Genomic DNA, 19,100 nt, shown 5'->3' with positions numbered 1-19,100 from the left:
CTGCATCTTCAGCAAAAATAAAAGTGCTGGAGAAGTGTGAGTATGAGAGCCAACAACCTGCAACTGCTCATTCTGAGACAAGATCAGTGGACAATCTGCTATCCAGACAAGAGCCAGCAGCAAAGTGTGAACCCGCTGAAAGGTCACAGGTAAATAACAAAGTGAAACAAGAAAATGAGACACAGTACACTAATACCAGTGATGATGCAGTTAGCCTGTGTAAAGTGATGCTGAAACAAAATGACATCACTGAGATGTTAGTCAAACAACAGACACTGACCCATTTGCCTCAAAGAGACATATCTGTTTTCAGTGGTGATCCCCTTGAGCTTAAATCCTTCATAAGGGCATTTGACTATACCATTCATGATAAAATTGATAATGACAGTGACAGGTTATACTACCTTGAACAGTTTACAAGAGGTGAGCCCAGAGACTCAGGAGTTGCCAACATATGAGTTCATGTCAAGGCTACAGTGAAGCAAGAAAATTGTTAACTTATCACTATGGCAATGAGCTGAAAATCTTATCTGCCTACATGAACAGAGCTCTCAATTGGCCACAAATCAAGCCAGATGATGCTAAGGCTCTCCATAGTTACTCTCTGTTCTTAACTGGTTGTAACAATGCAATGCAAGACCTTGATCAACTGCAAGAAATGGAGAATCCCACTTATCTTAGAATCATTGTCTCCAAGTTACCATATAAAATGAGAGAGATGTGGAGAGTTTCTGCATTCGATATTCAAGAAGCTCGTGGAAAGAGACCAAGATTTGCAGATCTGGTCAGATTCATAAACAGACAAGCTAAAATAGCTGCAGATCCTCTCTTTGGTGACATAAAGGATACTGAAGATAAGAGGAAACATTTTGCAAATATGAAAACAGCCAGAGCAACCAGGCCTAAGGGGAGTACATTCGCTACAAGTGTAGCACAAGCTGCAAATGAGAACCCACCTGAAAACTGTAAAAGCTCCTCTCGTCAAGTTGTTAATGCCTTTCAGAATCCATGTACATTCTGTGAAAGACAACACACATAGGCAGAATGTCTCAAAATAAGAAAGCAGCCTCACAAGGTATGATTGGAGTTTCTTAAAGGAAAAGGACTGTGTTTTTCATGCCTGACTCAAGGTCATATGAACAAAGACTGTAAAAAGAGAGCTTCATGTGAACACTGTTCTAAGAAACATCCAAGCATGGTTCATGTCACAAGTGAAGATGATAACGAAGCGGTTAAGAGCAGTGAGAAAAGCACCACAGAAAACACGACAACTTGTGAAACAACACACATCTCAAGTGGAGCTTGTTGTGCCACCGGGGCCGGAAAAGACAGTTGTGTCTTGGCAATTGTGCCTGTGTGTGTAAAGGCGAAGAAAGGCAACAAGGTAATAGAGACTTACGCATTCATAGACAATGGAAGTTAAGCCACTTTCTGTGATGAAAGGTTAATGAGACAGCTTGGTATTGAAGGCAAGAAAACTCAAATATTGCTTCATACGATGGGCCAGGAAAAGTTAGAGCCAAGCTACCAAGTTTCAGGTCTAGAGATTTGTGGTCTGAAAGAGAACATTTACATTGACTTACCTGAGATTTATACTCATAAAGACATGACTGTGTGCAAAAGGAACATTCCTGTGCAGGAAGATTTGGAAAAGTGGCCACACCTTCGTGGCATCGAGCTGCCACAAATAAAGGCAGATATAGGACTGTTGATAGGCTGTGATGTGTACAAGGCCATGGAACCATGGCAAATCATCCATAATGAGGATGACGGTCCATATGCAATTCGAACTATCCTCGGTTGGGTTGTGAATGGTCCCCTCAGGGGTCATGGTTGCATTTCTCCACCTGAAAGTGGACAAAGTGTTTCTGTCAATCGCATCTCCATTGCCAATGTAGAGAACTTGCTTGTACAACAGTTTAACTATGACTTTCCAGAGAAAGCTAGTGAAGAAAAGCAAGAAATGTCACAGGAAGACCTACAGTTTATGGACTCTGTTAGTGAGACAGTGAAAAAGGTTGATGGACACTATAGCATAGGTCTTCCCTTAAGAAACAAAGCTGTCAAGATGCCTGACAACTACAGTGTAGTCGTTCAGAGAGCAGAAAACCTGAAAAGGAAACTTGTCAAAAACAAAGACTTTCATAAAGAGTATCAGAGAGTCATGTCTGACCTAATCAGTAAAGAGTATGCGGTGGAAGTACCAAAGGAAGAGACTGTGTCTAACAATGATAGAGTGTGGTACATACCTCATCACGGGGTATATCATCCCCAAAAAGGGAAACTTTGCGTAGTTTATGACTGTGCAGCATCATTTCAGCGCAAGTCATTGAACGCGGAACTTTTACAAGGACCAGATTTAACAAATCCACTAATAGGAGTGTTAACAAGATTCAGACATGACCACATTGCTTTAATGTCAGACATCGAGGCAATGTACCACCAAGTAAGAGTACCACCAGAGGATCAAGACCTCCTGCGATTCCTCTGGTGGCCAAATGGAAACCTGAATGAGCCCTTGAAAGAATACAGAATGGCTGTGCATCTGTTTGGGGCGACATCCTCCCCAAGCTGTGCCAACTTTGCACTAAGAAAGACAGCTGGGGATGCTAAGGACAAAATGGCACATCCTGCAGTTAAAGCAATTAGGCACAATTTTTATGTAGATGATTGCCTTTTGTCAGTGTCAGATGAAAGCCAAGCAGTTGATGTGGTCAGGGACTTGACAGCACTGTGTAAGAGTGGAGGATTTCATCTTACAAAATGGATGAGTAATAGCAGGACTGTTCTAGCCTCCATTCCTGAGTCAGAAAGAGCAAAAGAGGTTAAGGATTTGGACCTTAGTCATGATGCATTACCTGACGAAAGAGTCCTTGGAGTGAACTGGTGTACAGAGTCAGATGTATTCAAGGTCAGAATTAATGCAAAGAATACACAACAGACTAGACCTGGCATCCTGTCATTTGTAAGTGCTGTATATGACCCGCTAGGGTTTTTGTCACCTGTCATCCTTCCAGCTAAAATGATCCTGCAGGAGTTGTGTGGCAGGAAAGAGAGAGTCCAGAGTGTCTCCGTTAAAGCAAACGACAATTCTGAGACTGGAATTGGCAGCTGCTGCTGTCGCTGTGAAAATGGACAGGCTTATGAAAAAAGAGCTGCAAATGCCACTGGAAGAATCCATGTTTTGGTCTGACAGTACCACTGTGTTGAGATATATTGCTAGTGAAAATGCTAGATTTAAAACTTTTGTAGCCAACAGAGTGTCGCTTATCAGAGACAACACTAAGCCAAGTCAGTGGATGTATGTGAACTCTGAGCTGAATCCAGCCGACCATGCATCCAGAGGTATGAATGCAGACACATTCATAAAGTGTCAGGACTGGACTGGTGGGCCAGATTTTCTGAAGGAAGATGAGAAACTCTGGCCAGTTTCACCTGTTATCAAAGAGGTACAGAAAAATGATGTAGAAGTTAAAGCTGCAGTGAGTGTGAATGCTACAAATGCATATGAGGATACACTTAGCAAGCTCATTTGTCACTATTCAGAATGGCACAGATTAACAAGAGCACTTTCCTGGATGATGAAGTTGAAACAACTGCTCCGCAAACTGAGCGCACATCACAAATTACTCACATCACTAGGAAGTGAGAAACTGAGTCATGAAAGGAAAACTGAGAAACCAGATGCAAAAGTTCAAAACAGCTATGGGTGGCTCTTTGCTCACTGCTGAAGATATTGCAATGGGGGAGATTGAAATGATCAAACTGTGTCAAAAGCAAGGCTTTTCTGATGAACTGATGACTCTTCAGAAAGGTGACAAGTCATCTCATCAAGCTTGATCCTGTTGTGCAGGATGGGATTTTAAGAGTAGGAGGAAGGCTGCATCAGTCTGCACTTCCAGTAGATGCTAAACATCCTGTGATCCTTCCTAACAACCATCATGTGTCACCCTTGATCCTCAAACATGTTCACCAAGAAACAGGACATAGTGGAAGGAATTATACATTGTCCAAGCTAAGAGAAAGATTCTGGGTTCCACAAGCAGACTCAGCTCTTAGAAAGATACTTTCAAAGTTTGTAATATGCAGAAAGATATCAGCAAAACCTGGTGAAAAGAGAGTGGCAAATCTGCCACAAGATCGCCTGACACCAGACAACCCTCCATTCACCAGTGTAGGAATAGACTATTTCGGACCTTTTGAGGTCAAGTGTGGGCGGAGTGTGGTCAAGAGGTATGGGGTCTTGTTCACATGTCTTGCAGTCAGAGCAATTCATCTAGAGGTTGCTAATTCTCTTGAAACTGATTCCTGCATTAATGCCATCAGACGATTTATAGCCAGGAGAGGCCAGGGCCCTCATTTATCAAGCGTTCTTAGGAACAGATCTGTGCGTAAAGCGTGCGTGCGATCATTCCTGAGCAAAGTGTGGGATTTATGAACATGTACTTGAACTTAGAAATGTGCCTAAATCTACGCACAGCTTTGACCATGCTTACGCACATTGCCTAGTGGTAGAATTACGAAACTGCAAATGGTGTTGATCGCTGCACAGGGGAATATTACAATGTTCATTCAATTGTTGCATTTACAGTATGTCTGACGGCATTTGGGTCCGCGTAGCCTATGCAATTCCAAAGCACGGTGCATTAGACCTACCTGGCGTTCATTGCATTTCATTCAGAGTGTAACAATAATTGTTTCACCAGAAGACCTGACAATAATCAGCCTAGTTTAATTGATATGGGTATAAAAGGCACACGTAGGACATGCCATTCAGAACGCAACATGGCCCATCTTGCATTGCTTGAGGATCTGGAAAACCGTGCGCTACGGAGGGAGCGCGTGTTTAGGGAGCGTGCAGATTTATTGGCAGAAAGTAGTGAGTGGCTTCTAAGCAGGTTCAGATTTCCAAAACATATATTGCTCGACCTCTGCCGTGAATTGGGGCCATTTCTCGAGCGAGAAACTAAGCGCACGCAAGCCATACCTGTGCATACAGGTGCTGTCCACTCTGGGCTTTTTGGCTACAGGTACGTTTCAGCGCGAGGTAGGAGATCGATGCGGCATTTCTCAGCCGTCCATGAGCCGAATTCTGCCCACAGTGTTGGATGCGATTATTTCTTTGGCCCCGACTTACATTCGATTCCCTTATGGGGGTCCACGCCAGGCAGCATTAAGCGAGGGTTTTATGGTATCGCGCAGTTCCCCAACGTCATAGGAGCAATAGACTGCACTCACGTCGCACTAAAAGCACCATCACAGCACGAATACAACCTCGTGAATTGGAAGGGGAAGCACTCCATTAATGTACAGCTTATATGCGACAGTGATATGCTGCTTCTCAATGTCGTTGCCTGATGGCCAGGGGGGACGCACGATTCCTTTATTTTGCAGAACAGCTCCGTGGGCCTTCGTTTACAAGAAGGAGCTGTTGAAGATGGATGGCTTATTGGTGAGTGTTGCGCAGCATGTTTGCAACATTGGTTATATTCAGTGTTCGAACTACGGGGGGACTCGGGGGATCCGAGACCCCCTGAAACTGACACGAGACCCCCGAAAACATGATTTGGGAAATGTTGGGGGGTCTCTAAAATATTGGCAAAATGTGATTTCCCCTAATGAGTTATGATTGCAGACGCGATGCGTGTGTGGAGGTGTGGAGCCTGTGTGCATAATTGGCATAAAGCTGTGCTGTCCGCCGCGTATGATTCTGTATTGCTTCTCATGTGTTTTCGAGATCCGCGCTCTGAGTCAAGCGCAAGCAAGCAAGTTCCGGTGGCTTTTAAAGGGAATGTTGGTGCCATACATGGTTAATTGGGGGCGTTCCATGATGCAAATTAGTCTGCTCGTGCCCGCGCAAGGTGAACTGGCAGGTGTGGTATTTATCATTGCAGATTACCTACCAGTGTGCGTACGACCTGTCTAAGAACGTTTGATGAATGCCGATTTTTTTGTACTTGGGCACATTCTAAATTTCACTCATACGACAGGATTTAGAAGGGATTCTACGCACTAATGATAAATCAGGGCCCAGGTGTCTATAATGAGGTCAGAAAATGGCACAAATCTGATGTGTGCAGAGAAAGAAATGCGTGAAGCAATCAAAGGTTAGAATCAGATATGCTCAAATATGCTCATGCAGAAAGGAATCACTTGGATATTCAATCCACCAGCAGGATCACATTTTGGAGGCAGATTCGTTCTGTGAGGAGAATTCTTAACCAGATTCTGAAACAGCAGCCTCTTGATGATGAACGTCTCCACACATTGTTTTGTGAAGTCGAGGCTATTGTAAATGGTAGACCTATAACAAGAGTGTCAAATGATCCACATGACATTGAGGCTCTCACACCTAACCATTTACTTCTTCTGAAAAGACAACCTGTGCTGCCTCCTGGAGTGTTTCAGAAAGAGGACTTGCATGCCAAGAAGAGGTGGAAACAGGTACAATACCTGTCTGACATCTTCTGGAAGCGTTGGACTAAGGAGTACCTGCCGCTTCTGCAGGAGAGGCAGAAGTGGCCTGAAATCAGGAAAAATCTAAAGGAAGGAGATGTCGTTCTCATAGTGGACGACAGCGCACCAAGAAGTTGATGGTTGATGGGAAAAGTTGAAAAGGTTGTTTCTGATGCAAAAGGTCTTGTGAGACGTGTCTTTGTGAAAACTAAAACTAGTCTTTTGGAAAGACCAATAGATAAGTTGTGTTTATTGCTTGAAATGGATGAATAAGTTCTTATTCTGTGTGTGATACACTTGTGTTTAGAGCATGTGATTTATGCTACACACTAAACTTGGGTGATTGTTGAATTAAGATAATGTTGGATAGATGTATATCTGAAGTACTGTTTATGTGAAGAAATTTATGATGGTTCATGTAAACGAAGGGAACAAAAGTAAGTTCATTACATATTCAGTGTTTCAGATAAATGACGCTTTAATGTGTAGAAATGTAATTGTTATGTCCCAGCAGTAACAATTAGGGGCCGGAATGCAGGGCTGGACTGGGGAAATTTTTCAGGCCGGGCATTTTTAACCAAGACCAGGCCACCACCAGGTATTGAAGGGGAAAAAATTAAGTGCGCTGTGACAGCGTGTTTTTTTTTTTGTCCCTTAAACCACTGTTTCCCAACTGCTTTTGACGTGCGTACCCCTTAAGCCTTTTTGTCATACCATGAGTACCCCTTCACTCATGCTCTGTGTGACTATGCTGCACACATTTGTTAATTTTTCCACATACCCCCTGCAGTGTGCTTGCGTACCTCTGGTGGTATACGTACCCCTAACCCCTTGTTGGGAATCACTGCCTTAAATGATCAATGTGCACCAGGAGACACAAACATTTTTAACACTATGAGAAGCATTATGAAAAGTTCTCCCAAAATACTGTTATTATAGGCTTATCAAAATTATGATCTATTGACCGTAGGTCACATTACTTTTTAGACATGTGTCATTTATTTCAGCCTTGTTACTTAAATTTAAGTTAAGGAATTATATTAAAAGATTAATTAATTCATTTTAGTTAATATAATTATAATAAATGTAATACTGTAGGCTAAACTACAGTAAACATATCCAATATTTTCAGGCATTTCGCAGCATCTGCCTGAAGGGCTGCTTTCTTTTGATCCCTGGCTCTTTCAGCGCCACCCTTCCTTTTCTTCCCACTAACATCCATATTGCCCGCTATCGCTCTGCCTGGCACTACCAACCTACCAACCGAGGACGAGATGGAGGGGTAGGCCTAATTGGCCTGCCCTGCCCCTCACCTCATTGGCCCAGGCTTCAATCAATCATGACTAAAGGGCCGATCTACCAGTTTATACACCAATAGGAGGGTTTATATACCGTTATCCACATATTGCATTATGTTTTAAATCTTTATTATATTATATTTCGTAAAAAAAAAAAAAAAAGCGCAGGCCAGTAAGTCATCAGACCAGCAGGCAAATGCCCGGTATGCCTTACTATCAGTCCAGCGGTGCCGGAATGTAAGCGCCATTTATTATTGTTTAGTTAGTTGCACTGATTTGTGCTGATGTTGTTGGAGGAATAAGTTCACGTATGCTTTGAATTTAGAGCCATCTGTGTTTCCGTTGAAGTTGAATGCAGTTTACGTAGAGAAAGCAGGAAGTGAAGTTTTTTGTTGTTAACCATGTGTAAAAAATAAATGAGAAGATGGCGGAGCAACACAGTCGTTTTACCGTCTGTGTCGGCACTGTTATGGTAAATTCGATGTCTGCTAACCATTTGTCTTTGAAATGACACCTTGTTGTAAAATCCAATGTCTGCAGACCATGTGTCTGTTGATTAACACATTGACAATAATCATTCAAATGACCATTGTCTCCGGATTCTGCATCTCCCCAAAGTGCGAGACTTTCCCCCTGGGGGTGTGGCAAGGAGACAGTTGGAGAATACACACGGTGTGTTCTTTCAGGTGTCACCTGAAAGTCCAAACCCTCCTCTTTCTGTATAAATGCTTCTGATTTCCTTTGTTCTGGGTCTCTTCTCACCACGAACGCTGACTGGTGAGGTTTGGCCTCTTTTGCAGAAGAAATAAACACGTGGCCGGCCGGCACAAACATTGAAAGTCTCTATTTCACTTCTCATCAGATGTAATAGGAAGGTAAGCAAAAACTTAATAGGGAATTAAGACAATAATTCCATAACAATTTGGCGTTGTCGGCAGGATTCACGCGCAATCGTCCGGGGCAAAACACGGGAAGCGATTGGCCGTCCTGAATTATATAATTCAGCCTCTGAACGTCTGTTTAGTTTTTAAGACGGGAGGGCTTAACCGTGTATTTGTCCTGAATCGTTGCCGCTGAAGTCCAACGAACATAGATCAGCGAAAAACCATCTGGTGAGTACTGAAATATTGACTTCTAAATTATTATTTCAAATTTGGGTTTTAGCATTTCCATTTCTCATGATCTTAGCAGGTGGCAAAGTTTTTTGCTGCTTGTAAACTTAAGAAAGACGAAGCAGAGGATGTTAAATGTTCGTAAAACGTTTGTCTAATGTAGTTTTTTGCTGCTTGTAAACTTAAGAAGACGAAGCCGGAGTGAATGTGTTTGTACGTTAAATGTTGTAAATGTTTGTCTAACGTAGTTTTTTGCTGCTTGTGAACTTAAGAAAAACGAAGCAGAAGAGTGAATGTGTAATGGTGAATGTGTTTGTTTGTAGTTTTTTGCTGCTTGTAAACTTTAAGAAAAACGAAGCAGAGGAAAGTTCTACTTGGAGAATAATCAGTCGTACGACGCTTCCTAGTTGGGGTGGGAAGCAGGGTCCCCGTTGAGGGAGCGCGGCCTCCGGGGAGGGCCACTTGTTGACGTTATGAGAAAAGAAATGTGGGGGGAAAAAGGTTAAAATATCTAAATGTTTGGGTTCCCAATAGGGGGTCCCTTAGTTTAAAAGACATATCAAAGTTAGAAGAAAAACTGAAGAAAAGAGAACAGGAAATAATAAGACAGAACAAAATTCAAAGAGAGTTTACTAGAGAAAAAAAAAAAAAAAAAAAAAAAAAGGAAAAGTGACATCTGTGTGGAAAATCCAGCTGGTAACTAAAAGCACTTCAAAATAATGTTGTTGTTTGTCCAAAGAAAACACTGTACTCAAACAGCCTTACAGGAGGTCTCCAAGTCACTGTGGACTGTCGGTAAGTATGATGTTTTTCAAAGTTTGTGAAAATGTTGTCATCACTCCAAAATCAGACTTTAAACTTTGTAAGTCAGTCAAACAAGAAGCCATCGATTCTTTGAGCCTCTTAAGACAGCAGGAGTCATTGTCCCAGATGATGATTCTCCAAAATGCACACTTTATTTCCTGATAAGAAGATCAGAGATGAAGAAAATAGTGGCATGTTTTTCAGGGTCTGCAAGCAGGTAATGCAGCCAATTAATACAATATTTGTATCAATGGTCAACTTTTTCAGACATCTACTCTGAGGCTCCAGGTTTACACAGGAAGCTAATTCTGGTTTGCTTTCAACTTCAGCACACGAGGCCATAAATCCACACGTCTGTTTCAAGAATACTGTGAAAGCCAATGAAGCGCTCAGACAGTCTTGAATCCTTTGTTTTCTCTCCAGACACTACTTTGTTACAATATGCTGATGACCTAAAGATTTGCATCCCACTTTGCAGGTCTATTCTGATGCTGATATTCTATTCTCACACTAACAACTCAGATCCTGTCTCTCTCTAGGAAATGCAGGCGAGGATGCCGCTGGCTGCAAACAGAGCGACACTCCAACACACTGATCCTTTATTTGTATCAATTCCTGTTACCATTCCCAACTTTCTTACAGCATCACAGCCCTTTGCCACACCACAGGAAAAGACGCTCCAGTGCCACACAGAAAAGGAAGCTGTGTGATGTGGACCTGACGATAAATCTTTCCTGCCTGAACATTTCTTTCCTCACTTGGCATAAGTGACACATGGGTTGAACCATGTGTCAAAAGGGGGGAATAATGCTATAACCCAACACTCTTTTCACTAAAGGATTTTCAGATTTTCTTCAAGTTTTGTCAATCATGAACGGTTTGTGCAACGCATAACAGGTAAAACAAAACGATCACACCCACTCACCCACCACATAGATAGATTTAATAATTGCTTAGTAATAGATCGACATGTGGTCGAACTGAATTGAAGTATTCCCAGCAAAATACAAAAGAGGCTCTGCTAACAGAGATTATTCCCAGCTCACTTTGTCAATTCTGCAATAACCCAAATTAATACATTTCTTGCTATTAACCTCAAACAACATTGTTTATAACACCCTGCCAGAAAATGACACTCTAAAATCAAATTAGCGTAGTGTTGTGAGGAAACAGGACTGCCAGAGACAAAAGCCTATTGTCCTTATGCATATTAAAATAAGGAAAACATTTAACATACACATAGACCTTTTGCAATTCTTTTACACACAGAGTTTGTAGCCAGACCACTCCATTTCACTCACACAAGGAAATATGTTACAATATTGCAAAACTTATTCTGTCTATCTGTGTCAGCAGGTAAAATCACCACCAGCTTCCACTTCACGCCATGATTGCCAGCCTGACGACTGAGTGGGGGTGGAGGGCCTGAGAAGGAAGCACCGGCATTCCAAATGATGACAGAGAACGACGCGGGTTCACGCCAACCACGGAAGGAAGATCCCCGAGGCAACGGAGGAGCCAAGCTGCCAACCGGAACGACAGAGGAGGAGCAGATGACACATGGACGAACGGCACAAGGAGGAACACACGCCGAGGAGGAACAACACGAGGACGAACGGTGCAAGGACGCACAGACGCCAGAGAGGACGACGCAAGGAATCAACTCAATAAACGCCAACTAGACGTGTTTCAACAAACTACACCATGGCACGTATTGGTGTGGAATTAAATATCCAAGCTCGGGTATACACAAACAACTCAGTTTTAGTCAATGGGTCACTCGACCCACATGGCTCCCAATTTAACATGCTGGTAGATTTTAAGACGGTCAAGCGGACCTCTGGAACTGAAGACAACCATTCTGATGAATATGAGAACATTACCAGCATCATCAAAAATATGCAAGATGCCATTCAACCCCCACCAGCAGTGAATGACTTTCTAGGCTAAAATCTTAGAACCAAGGATGGCCATCACGGTTTTTAATAATTGTTTTCTTTTTGCTCTGCATCTTAATTCCATGCCCCCTGTGACATCACACAGAACCCCCCTTAATGTACAGAATACGGAACCCGTGGCAGTCGGACCCTTACCAGACCGGTGCAGAGTAACACCTGTTTCAGTAGTTTGTGAAAGCCTTTAACTAACTTCAACACTGTTGATATACAGCTTGCAGACATCCATTGCATCTCTCAGTGTTGAATGAAGATGATGGCCTTCAGTGATGATGACATAATGTGAGTACAACCAACTGCTCGATGCTGTAAATTGTCTCTTTGGGTCTTAAAATTCTTTTGGGTGGGCATTAATGACAGATAAGCCACAGAAATGTATCACTGCAGTAATGGACAACTGTCGGCCCAGTTAAAGTACATTACAATAATTTGTCTGAAATCACTAAATTCATGACATTTACCATCTATCATTATCTAAAATGTTCTATTGTCTTTCTGTCTCTGATGTCATCACAAATCCTGGTGATACAGTGCAGATTTTCTGCAGCCACAATAAAAGTGACTACTGGATAATGCTCTGGTACCATCAGTCACATGGAAACACTCGGACATTTGTATTTAAAATATAAAACAATGGAAGATCCATATAAAGAGGACTTCAACATCTATGGAGATTTGAGCGGGGATACAGTGAAGAATAGTTCTCTTACAAACAAAGCAGCCCAACAAAAGCACAGTGCAGTTTACTACTGTGCTGCACCAGATGCACAATGACACAAATCCCCTCTGAACTCTACAAAAACTGTACACGACTTATCAACTTCAGTGGTTTTGAATTTTATAAAATGAAAAAAACTGCTCTGGGATATTTCAAAGTGTTACAAGTGTGCACGTCAATATCAGAACGGATCACATGGTGGAACTCCATCAGCTGATTCATACTTCACACAGTGTAATCTTCCTGGTTTCACAGCTGTGTTCACTTCAGTTAAGCTCCTCCCACATAACAAACGTGGCCTCCTGTTGGTTCACAGGATCAGAGAAGGTCACACCTTGCAGTGACACACCTCCCTGCATCTCTTCATATCTGGGACTACACAGTGAGATACTGTAACTGAGAGCCTGAGTTTTACAGCATGACCTCTATCAGACATCGGCTCCTCAGCTTATTGGTGCTTGCTCACTGGATCAAAGGTAAAGTAGTATGTTATTAGCAGATTCATTTCAGCAGTTAGATGGTGTCTGCACCGGTGAAACCGTTAACTGGTAAAATGCTCATTTGTGGTAACTTTCTCTGTTGTGCTCACAGGTCATGTTGATGGAAGTGATGTCTACCAGACTCCCATACTGTGGGAGCAGCAGGGTGAAAATGCAACAATACACTGTAACCACACAAAGGGTGGAGGCTATCACCAGGTGTACTGGTACAGACAGCTGCCTGGAGAAACTATGAAACTTATCGTGTTCACAGCTACAGGTAAAACAGATCACGACTTTGGAGAATTCAGCAAAGACAAATTCTCAGCCACCAAGACTGAAGCTGAGAGAGGAACATTCACAGTAAAGAATCTGCAGCCAGAAGATAAAGGCTGGTATTTCTGTGCTGTGAGTCAACACAGTGATCCAAACACATGTGAGCACTGAACAGAAACCTCTGCACCCTGTTCCCATCTGTATTTATCTGCTCTCCTGTAGGGGGAGCTCAAGTACAAGCTGACTGTCTCACAGTCATGTGACACTCCCATATGCAAGCCTTCATATCTGTGCTGTGATGTCAGAGCTGCCATCACACACACTGACAGTGACTGTGGTCTCCAAGTTCAGTCTTCTCCCAACACAATAATGATCCCAGCTAGAGATGTCCCGATCAGGATTTTTTGCCCTCGAGTCCGAGTCCGAGTCCGAGTCCGAGTCCGAGTCATTTGATTTTGTGTATCTGCCGATACCGAGTCCCGATCCGATTCTTTTATAATACTTTAAAAAATATATATTAAAAAAGAGCAATGAAACAGATTCAAGATGTTCCTCATATTTATTTAGCTCATCTTTAAGGAATCAACAATTAAACATGTCATCTGAAAAATACTAAGCATATAAACAAATTTGAGGAATTAACAAACAGAATATTCTTTCTTGTTATTAATTTTCTATACTTTTACATGTTTTCCTATTTTTGTTGTTGATGATAAACTCCTACTAGTGCTTGAATTGATACCTCCCCCCCTTCAATTAATTGTTAATTTCATCATAAATTTATCTAAAAAGTAACAATAATAAATTGTAATGATTTAAAAAATAAAACAGCATCTCATCTTTAAAAAAAAAAACTCAGCAAACATATAAACAAATACAAAACATGTGCCACAGACTTGCTTAAAGTGCAGTTTTGGTTCACTGGAGGATATTAATGTTTTTCTTTATAAACACCAACATCTCTACGTTCTCAGGTTTGAGCCGGTTTCTCTTTTCATCAAGAACATTTGCAACTGCACTGAAAAGTCTCTCACTGTCCACAGAGCTGCAGGGGGCACTGAGATAGCGAGCTGCAACAGCAGCCACAGAGGGGTACTGTGCAGCACGATCTCTCCAGTAGTGAAGTGGCTCACTATTCTTAGGAATTGTTTGCTCTGACAAGTAGTTGTGCACTTGGGTTTCCGCAGAAGTGGTACTCACGGACCGTCCCTGCGACTGCCTCTCTTGTAAGATTTCCAGAAATGTGATGTCCACGGTGCTGTGTGCCTCACTGTGCTTCACCTTGCGCAGTGGCTCTGCTGCAGCATCCTCTGGCATGGCACTGGCACCCCTCCTCTCCTCTGCCTTTGCCACCTCCTGGATGAGATGGTCCTTCGCCAGCGACAGGTTGACTGGCTTTGTGAAGAAGCTAGAAAAACACATTATTGTAGTTGTTAATTCAATTATAAGACAAAAGACAACACATCTCTTCAGTTAGGAAAGTAGGTGCGCGTAGGTGTGTGCTTGTGGTAACTAGCAGCCAAAGGCCATAGCAATGGAGTAGTTACATGAAATACTGTATCACTGGTGGCCTTCAGTCTGTGCGAGTAATGGCCAGCAGGCCCTTGGAAAAGATGCATTATAATATGTATATTCTTACCCATCTTTATATCTAGAATCTAGGAGAGTGGCAATGTAATAGAGAGGCTGAGTTTCCACATCGGAAAAGCGCTTCTCCACTGCCTCCAGCAGAGTCCTCTTCATAGTTTTCACACCATGGTCAGCTTCCTCCCGAGAGAGAACACGGCTGAGGACTAATGAATGAAGGAATAAATGCATGCTATTACAGCTTGTTTCAAACATCATCAAATACCTGTTAGGGCCTACTGTATTAAAAAAAATAACAAATAATATTCCAATTACCTGTTATGGCAGGGATCACATCGGCCGCAGTTGCAGACTCCCGGCTCACATCCCTGGTGAGCTCTTCAAAGGGGGAGAGCACCTCGGCAGTCTTGGTCATGAGCTCCCAATGGGTAGCGGTCAGCGTAGCTGGCAGACTGCGCTCAGCTGCATAGACACTGAGAGCACGCTGTTGCTGCAGGAGGCTCTGCAGCATGTACAGGCTGCTGTTCCATCTGGTCTGCACACAAGAGAACATGATTCATTTAGTGTTGTGTATATTCAGATACTAGCAAGTGCCACACACTTCACTCTGAGAAACGGCTATGAGCTCTCGGTTAACAATTTAACTAGCCCGGCTTAATACAGTTTCTCGTCACGTAGGAGCTCAGGAAAGACAGCGGGGAAACAAGACGTGACACTCGCGATATTTGAATATAAAATATTAAGTTTGAACTCGAAGTCAAACTACTAATGCAGAGCACGTAATGAATTAGAACCTAGTGGCTTACTGAGTATGAGAAATAATAATAGCAAATAGGAGGAGGATTCTTACCTGTACATCTTGCTGTAGACGCCTAACATCCACATTAAGCTCCATCTGAATGTCCTCCAGTCGAGAGTAGGCCAAAGGGGAATGTTTGAAATGACCCACTATCTTCCTTGCGTTGGCCAGGGTGTCAGTCACGCTGCGCTGAGACAACAGGCCCTCATGCACACAAAGTTGGAGGGAATGGGCGACACAGCCCACGCTCGGCACCATCATATCCTTCATCGCCTTCTTCATATTGGCCGCGTTGTCTCGTACAATTACATGGACTCGTGTGTTGTCGATGGCCCAGTTGTTAAGCATATTCTCCATTGCTGTCTGGATGCGCTCTGCGGTGTGGGATCCGCGAAATTCCTGCACATGCAGGGTCGCACGGCGTAAAGCAAAGCTTGAGTCGATCCACTGCGCTGTGAGGCTTAGGAGAGACATTGGTGCCACAGATGAACTCCAGATATCCGTGGTGAAAGAAACATAGGGTACACTGACCAGCAGCCCACGTATTTTGTCAGCTGTCTTTTTAAAAAGGGCTGGCAGCGCCTTCTCGGTGAAATAGTGGCGCGAGGGCACTTCATACCGTGGCTGGAGGTGCTCCATTAACATCATGAACCCGGGACTCTCCGCAAAGGAGAACGGCAGGTCACTCCAAGCAATCATCTCGGCAATTTTTGCCGTTATCCCCTGAGCTGCCACGCTCTCAAACGCCATCTTTTCTCTTCTGCCCAAACTCTGTTGCAGAGTAAGCTGACTGGCCTTCGGTTCTTTTGACCGCGAAAACTCACCATATTGTGAGGGGTGCTTGTTCCTTAAGTGTCTTATCAGATTAGTTGTGTTGAATGCCGATTTTTCCTTCCCACCCCTCGAAATACCAAGGTTGCACACCGAGCAGTTCGCTACTGCTATGTTTTTTTCGTCAACTTTGAAGAAGTTCCAAATAGCAGACATACCGGTAGCTTTCTTCTCTGGCTTGCTATCTTCTCTGTGCTTTCCGCAATGAGTTGCATGTACTTCCGTTAGCGTGGATGATGTCATGTCGCACATGCGGATGTTTCTATGTGAAGTCAAGAGGTTTTACACTCTGTGCCACCGCATTGCTATAGATAAAATATATGTTAATTAAAATAAATTATGAGAATGTATTTAGATATTTATTCGAGTCCTGATCGGGTAGGTAACACCCGATTCCGATCGAGTCTGACACCACGTGATCGGGGCCGATTTCCGATCACGTGATCGGATCGGGACATCTCTAATCACGGCACCGTAGCTCCATTTCAGCTGCGGAGCGCCTGTAGTTGGTGTCCTGCCGAGAGATCACGGCACCGATCCTCCCGAGCAGGTCATCAAACTGGGTCCTGGTGAGCGTGAAATACCTCTGGAAGCGGCCGTCATCCAGACGGAACTCCTGGAGAAGGCGGTGATTTCATTTTTCTATTCGCGTCTATTCGTGTCTTTGCATTGACTTTGTATGTAATCGCGTCACGCGACCGCGTCTGGTGTGAACGCACCGTAAGACGGAAATTTTTATGGTCAAACTTACAAGAGAGAGGACGAGGTGGCCGAGCGGTTAAGGCGATGGACTGCTAATCCATTGTGCTTTGCACGCATGGGTTCGAATCCCATTCTCGTTGGCTTTGCATGTCAACTTGTGTGCTGGTTTGTTAATATTCCACTTCTTACCAGCAGGCTTTTCAAACAATGCTTTTGTCGCAATATTTTTATTTGCCTACACGAAGTTCATTTGGGCGATTGAATCTATCATGAAGAATTTTGAATGTGACTTCAGGCTTATGTGAAAGAGCTGTCTTTCTTTCAGCTGTAGTTTAAGACGGAAATTTTTATGGTATAATTTACAACAGACAGGACAAGGTGGCTGAGCGGTTAAGGCGATGGACTGCTAATCCATTGTGCTTTGCACGCATGGGTTTGAATCCCATTCTCGTTGGCTTTGCATGTCAACTTGTGTGCTGGTGTGTTAATATTTCTGATTCCACTTATTAAAACAATGCTTTTGTCGCAATATTTTTATTTGCTTACACTAGGTTCATTTGGGCGATTGAATCTATCATGAAGAATTTTGAGTGTGACTTCAGGCTAATGTGAAAGAGCTGTCTTTCTTTCAGTTTACACCCACCTTTGCCACATCCAGCTGTTAATCATTTCCTCCACAGAGGACAAGAACAAATGAAAGACGACTGGAGAATGCAGGTGTCGATCCCGCTACCTCTCACATGCTAAGCAAGCGCTCTACCATTTAAGCTAATTCCCCTTCGGTTGATGTATTCTAAGAGCTTCCAAATTAACTAACCATTTCTGACCAAACGATCAATTCCTTGATACATCAAAAGGAATAGATCTCTCAACAGAAGTTTGTTGGTTTTTCTCAGTGATTTTCAGAGTGGTTGAATGTATCAAGTAGAGTCTTGCGTTCGATCAGTGAGACATGGAAAATCCGTAGTGTTTCATGGTTTTGCAGATTCTTTTTTCTTTCCGTTTTTCAACAAATTTGAATTAACACATTAGTTGGTTTGTCTTTATAAGATGATCATTAAGGCCTCTCACCAGAAGAGCACCTAAAAGATTTCTGAGGAGTGTGGACATCAATCCCGCCACATTTTGCCTGGAAAGCAAGCCCTTTATAATTTGACATAGTTTGTCTACCATATTTGGGTATATACTGAAGAGATTGTAATAACCCCAACCTTAAATTTGACTTAAGTGCAATTGCTTTTGTTTCGCCCAATTATAAATCAAACAACCTCAAACATCCCTACATGAAACCACATTTAGATAATAGTGATTCTATTTTTGTGAAAGGAGGATGAATTCATATCCTCTGCACGCAAGGCCATTGTATCTAATGAGGCTCCAATTTGAGATAGAAATTATACCAGCTGTAGTTTAAGACGGAAATTTTTATGGTCAAACTTACAAGAGAGAGGACGAGGTGGCCGAGCTGTTAAGGCGATGGACTGCTAATCCATTGTGCTTTGCACGCATGGGTTTGAATCCCATTCTCGTCGGCTTTGCATGTCAACTTGTGTGCTGGTTTGTTAATATTCCACTTCTTACAAGCAGGCTTTTCAAACAATGCTTTTGTCGCAATATTTTTATTTGCCTACACGAAGTTCATTTGGGCGATTGAATCTATCATGAAGAATTTTGAGTGTGACTTCAGGCTTATGTGAAAGAGCTGTCTTTCTTTCAGCTGTAGTTTAAGACGGAAATTTTTATGGTCAAACTTACAAGAGAGAGGACGAGGTGGCCGAGCGGTTGAGGCGATGAACTGCTGATCCATTGTGCTTTGCACGCATGGGTTCGAATCCCATTCTCGTCAGCTTTGCATGTGAAGTTGTGGGCTGGTTTGTTAATATTCCACTTCTTACAAGCAGGCTTTTCAAACAATGCTTTTGTCGCAATATTTTTATTTGCCTACACGAAGTTCATTTGGGCGATTGAATCTATCATGAAGAATTTTGAGTGTGACTTCAGGCTAATGTGAAAGAGCTGTCTTTCTTTCAGTTTGCATCCACCTTTGCCACATCTAGCTGTTAATCATTTCCTCCACAGAGCA

At 42.8% G+C, this 19,100-nt stretch overlaps 1 protein-coding gene and 4 non-coding genes across 5 annotated transcripts; 4 read left to right on the top strand and 1 right to left on the bottom strand.

Annotated features, from left to right (window-relative positions):
- Nucleotides 1-14,016: 14,016 nt before the first annotated feature.
- LOC142391251 (zinc finger BED domain-containing protein 4-like) lies at nucleotides 14,017-16,234 on the bottom strand. The gene is made up of 4 exons (XM_075477021.1): nucleotides 15,536-16,234; nucleotides 15,001-15,220; nucleotides 14,738-14,891; nucleotides 14,017-14,506 (listed from the first exon to the last, which is right to left on the bottom strand). The coding sequence occupies exons 1-4, from the start codon at nucleotides 16,232-16,234 to the stop codon at nucleotides 14,017-14,019; spliced, it is 1,563 nt and encodes a 520-aa protein (XP_075333136.1).
- An 841-nt stretch (nucleotides 16,235-17,075) lies between these two features.
- On the top strand, nucleotides 17,076-17,157 carry trnas-gcu (transfer RNA serine (anticodon GCU)). The gene has a single exon. It is a non-coding gene; the product is annotated as a tRNA-Ser (tRNA).
- A 232-nt stretch (nucleotides 17,158-17,389) lies between these two features.
- trnas-gcu (transfer RNA serine (anticodon GCU)) lies at nucleotides 17,390-17,471 on the top strand. The gene has a single exon. It is a non-coding gene; the product is annotated as a tRNA-Ser (tRNA).
- Nucleotides 17,472-18,467: 996 nt separating this feature from the next.
- trnas-gcu (transfer RNA serine (anticodon GCU)) lies at nucleotides 18,468-18,549 on the top strand. The gene has a single exon. It is a non-coding gene; the product is annotated as a tRNA-Ser (tRNA).
- A 232-nt stretch (nucleotides 18,550-18,781) lies between these two features.
- trnas-gcu (transfer RNA serine (anticodon GCU)) lies at nucleotides 18,782-18,863 on the top strand. Its single transcript has one exon. It is a non-coding gene; the product is annotated as a tRNA-Ser (tRNA).
- Nucleotides 18,864-19,100: the final 237 nt, after the last annotated feature.

Source organism: Odontesthes bonariensis, chromosome 11 (assembly GCF_027942865.1).
Source record: "Odontesthes bonariensis isolate fOdoBon6 chromosome 11, fOdoBon6.hap1, whole genome shotgun sequence".
NCBI classification, from domain to species: domain Eukaryota; kingdom Metazoa; phylum Chordata; class Actinopteri; order Atheriniformes; family Atherinopsidae; genus Odontesthes; species Odontesthes bonariensis.
Note: the sequence above shows the minus strand (reverse complement) of the source record. Positions and strands in the feature narration are given on the sequence as shown.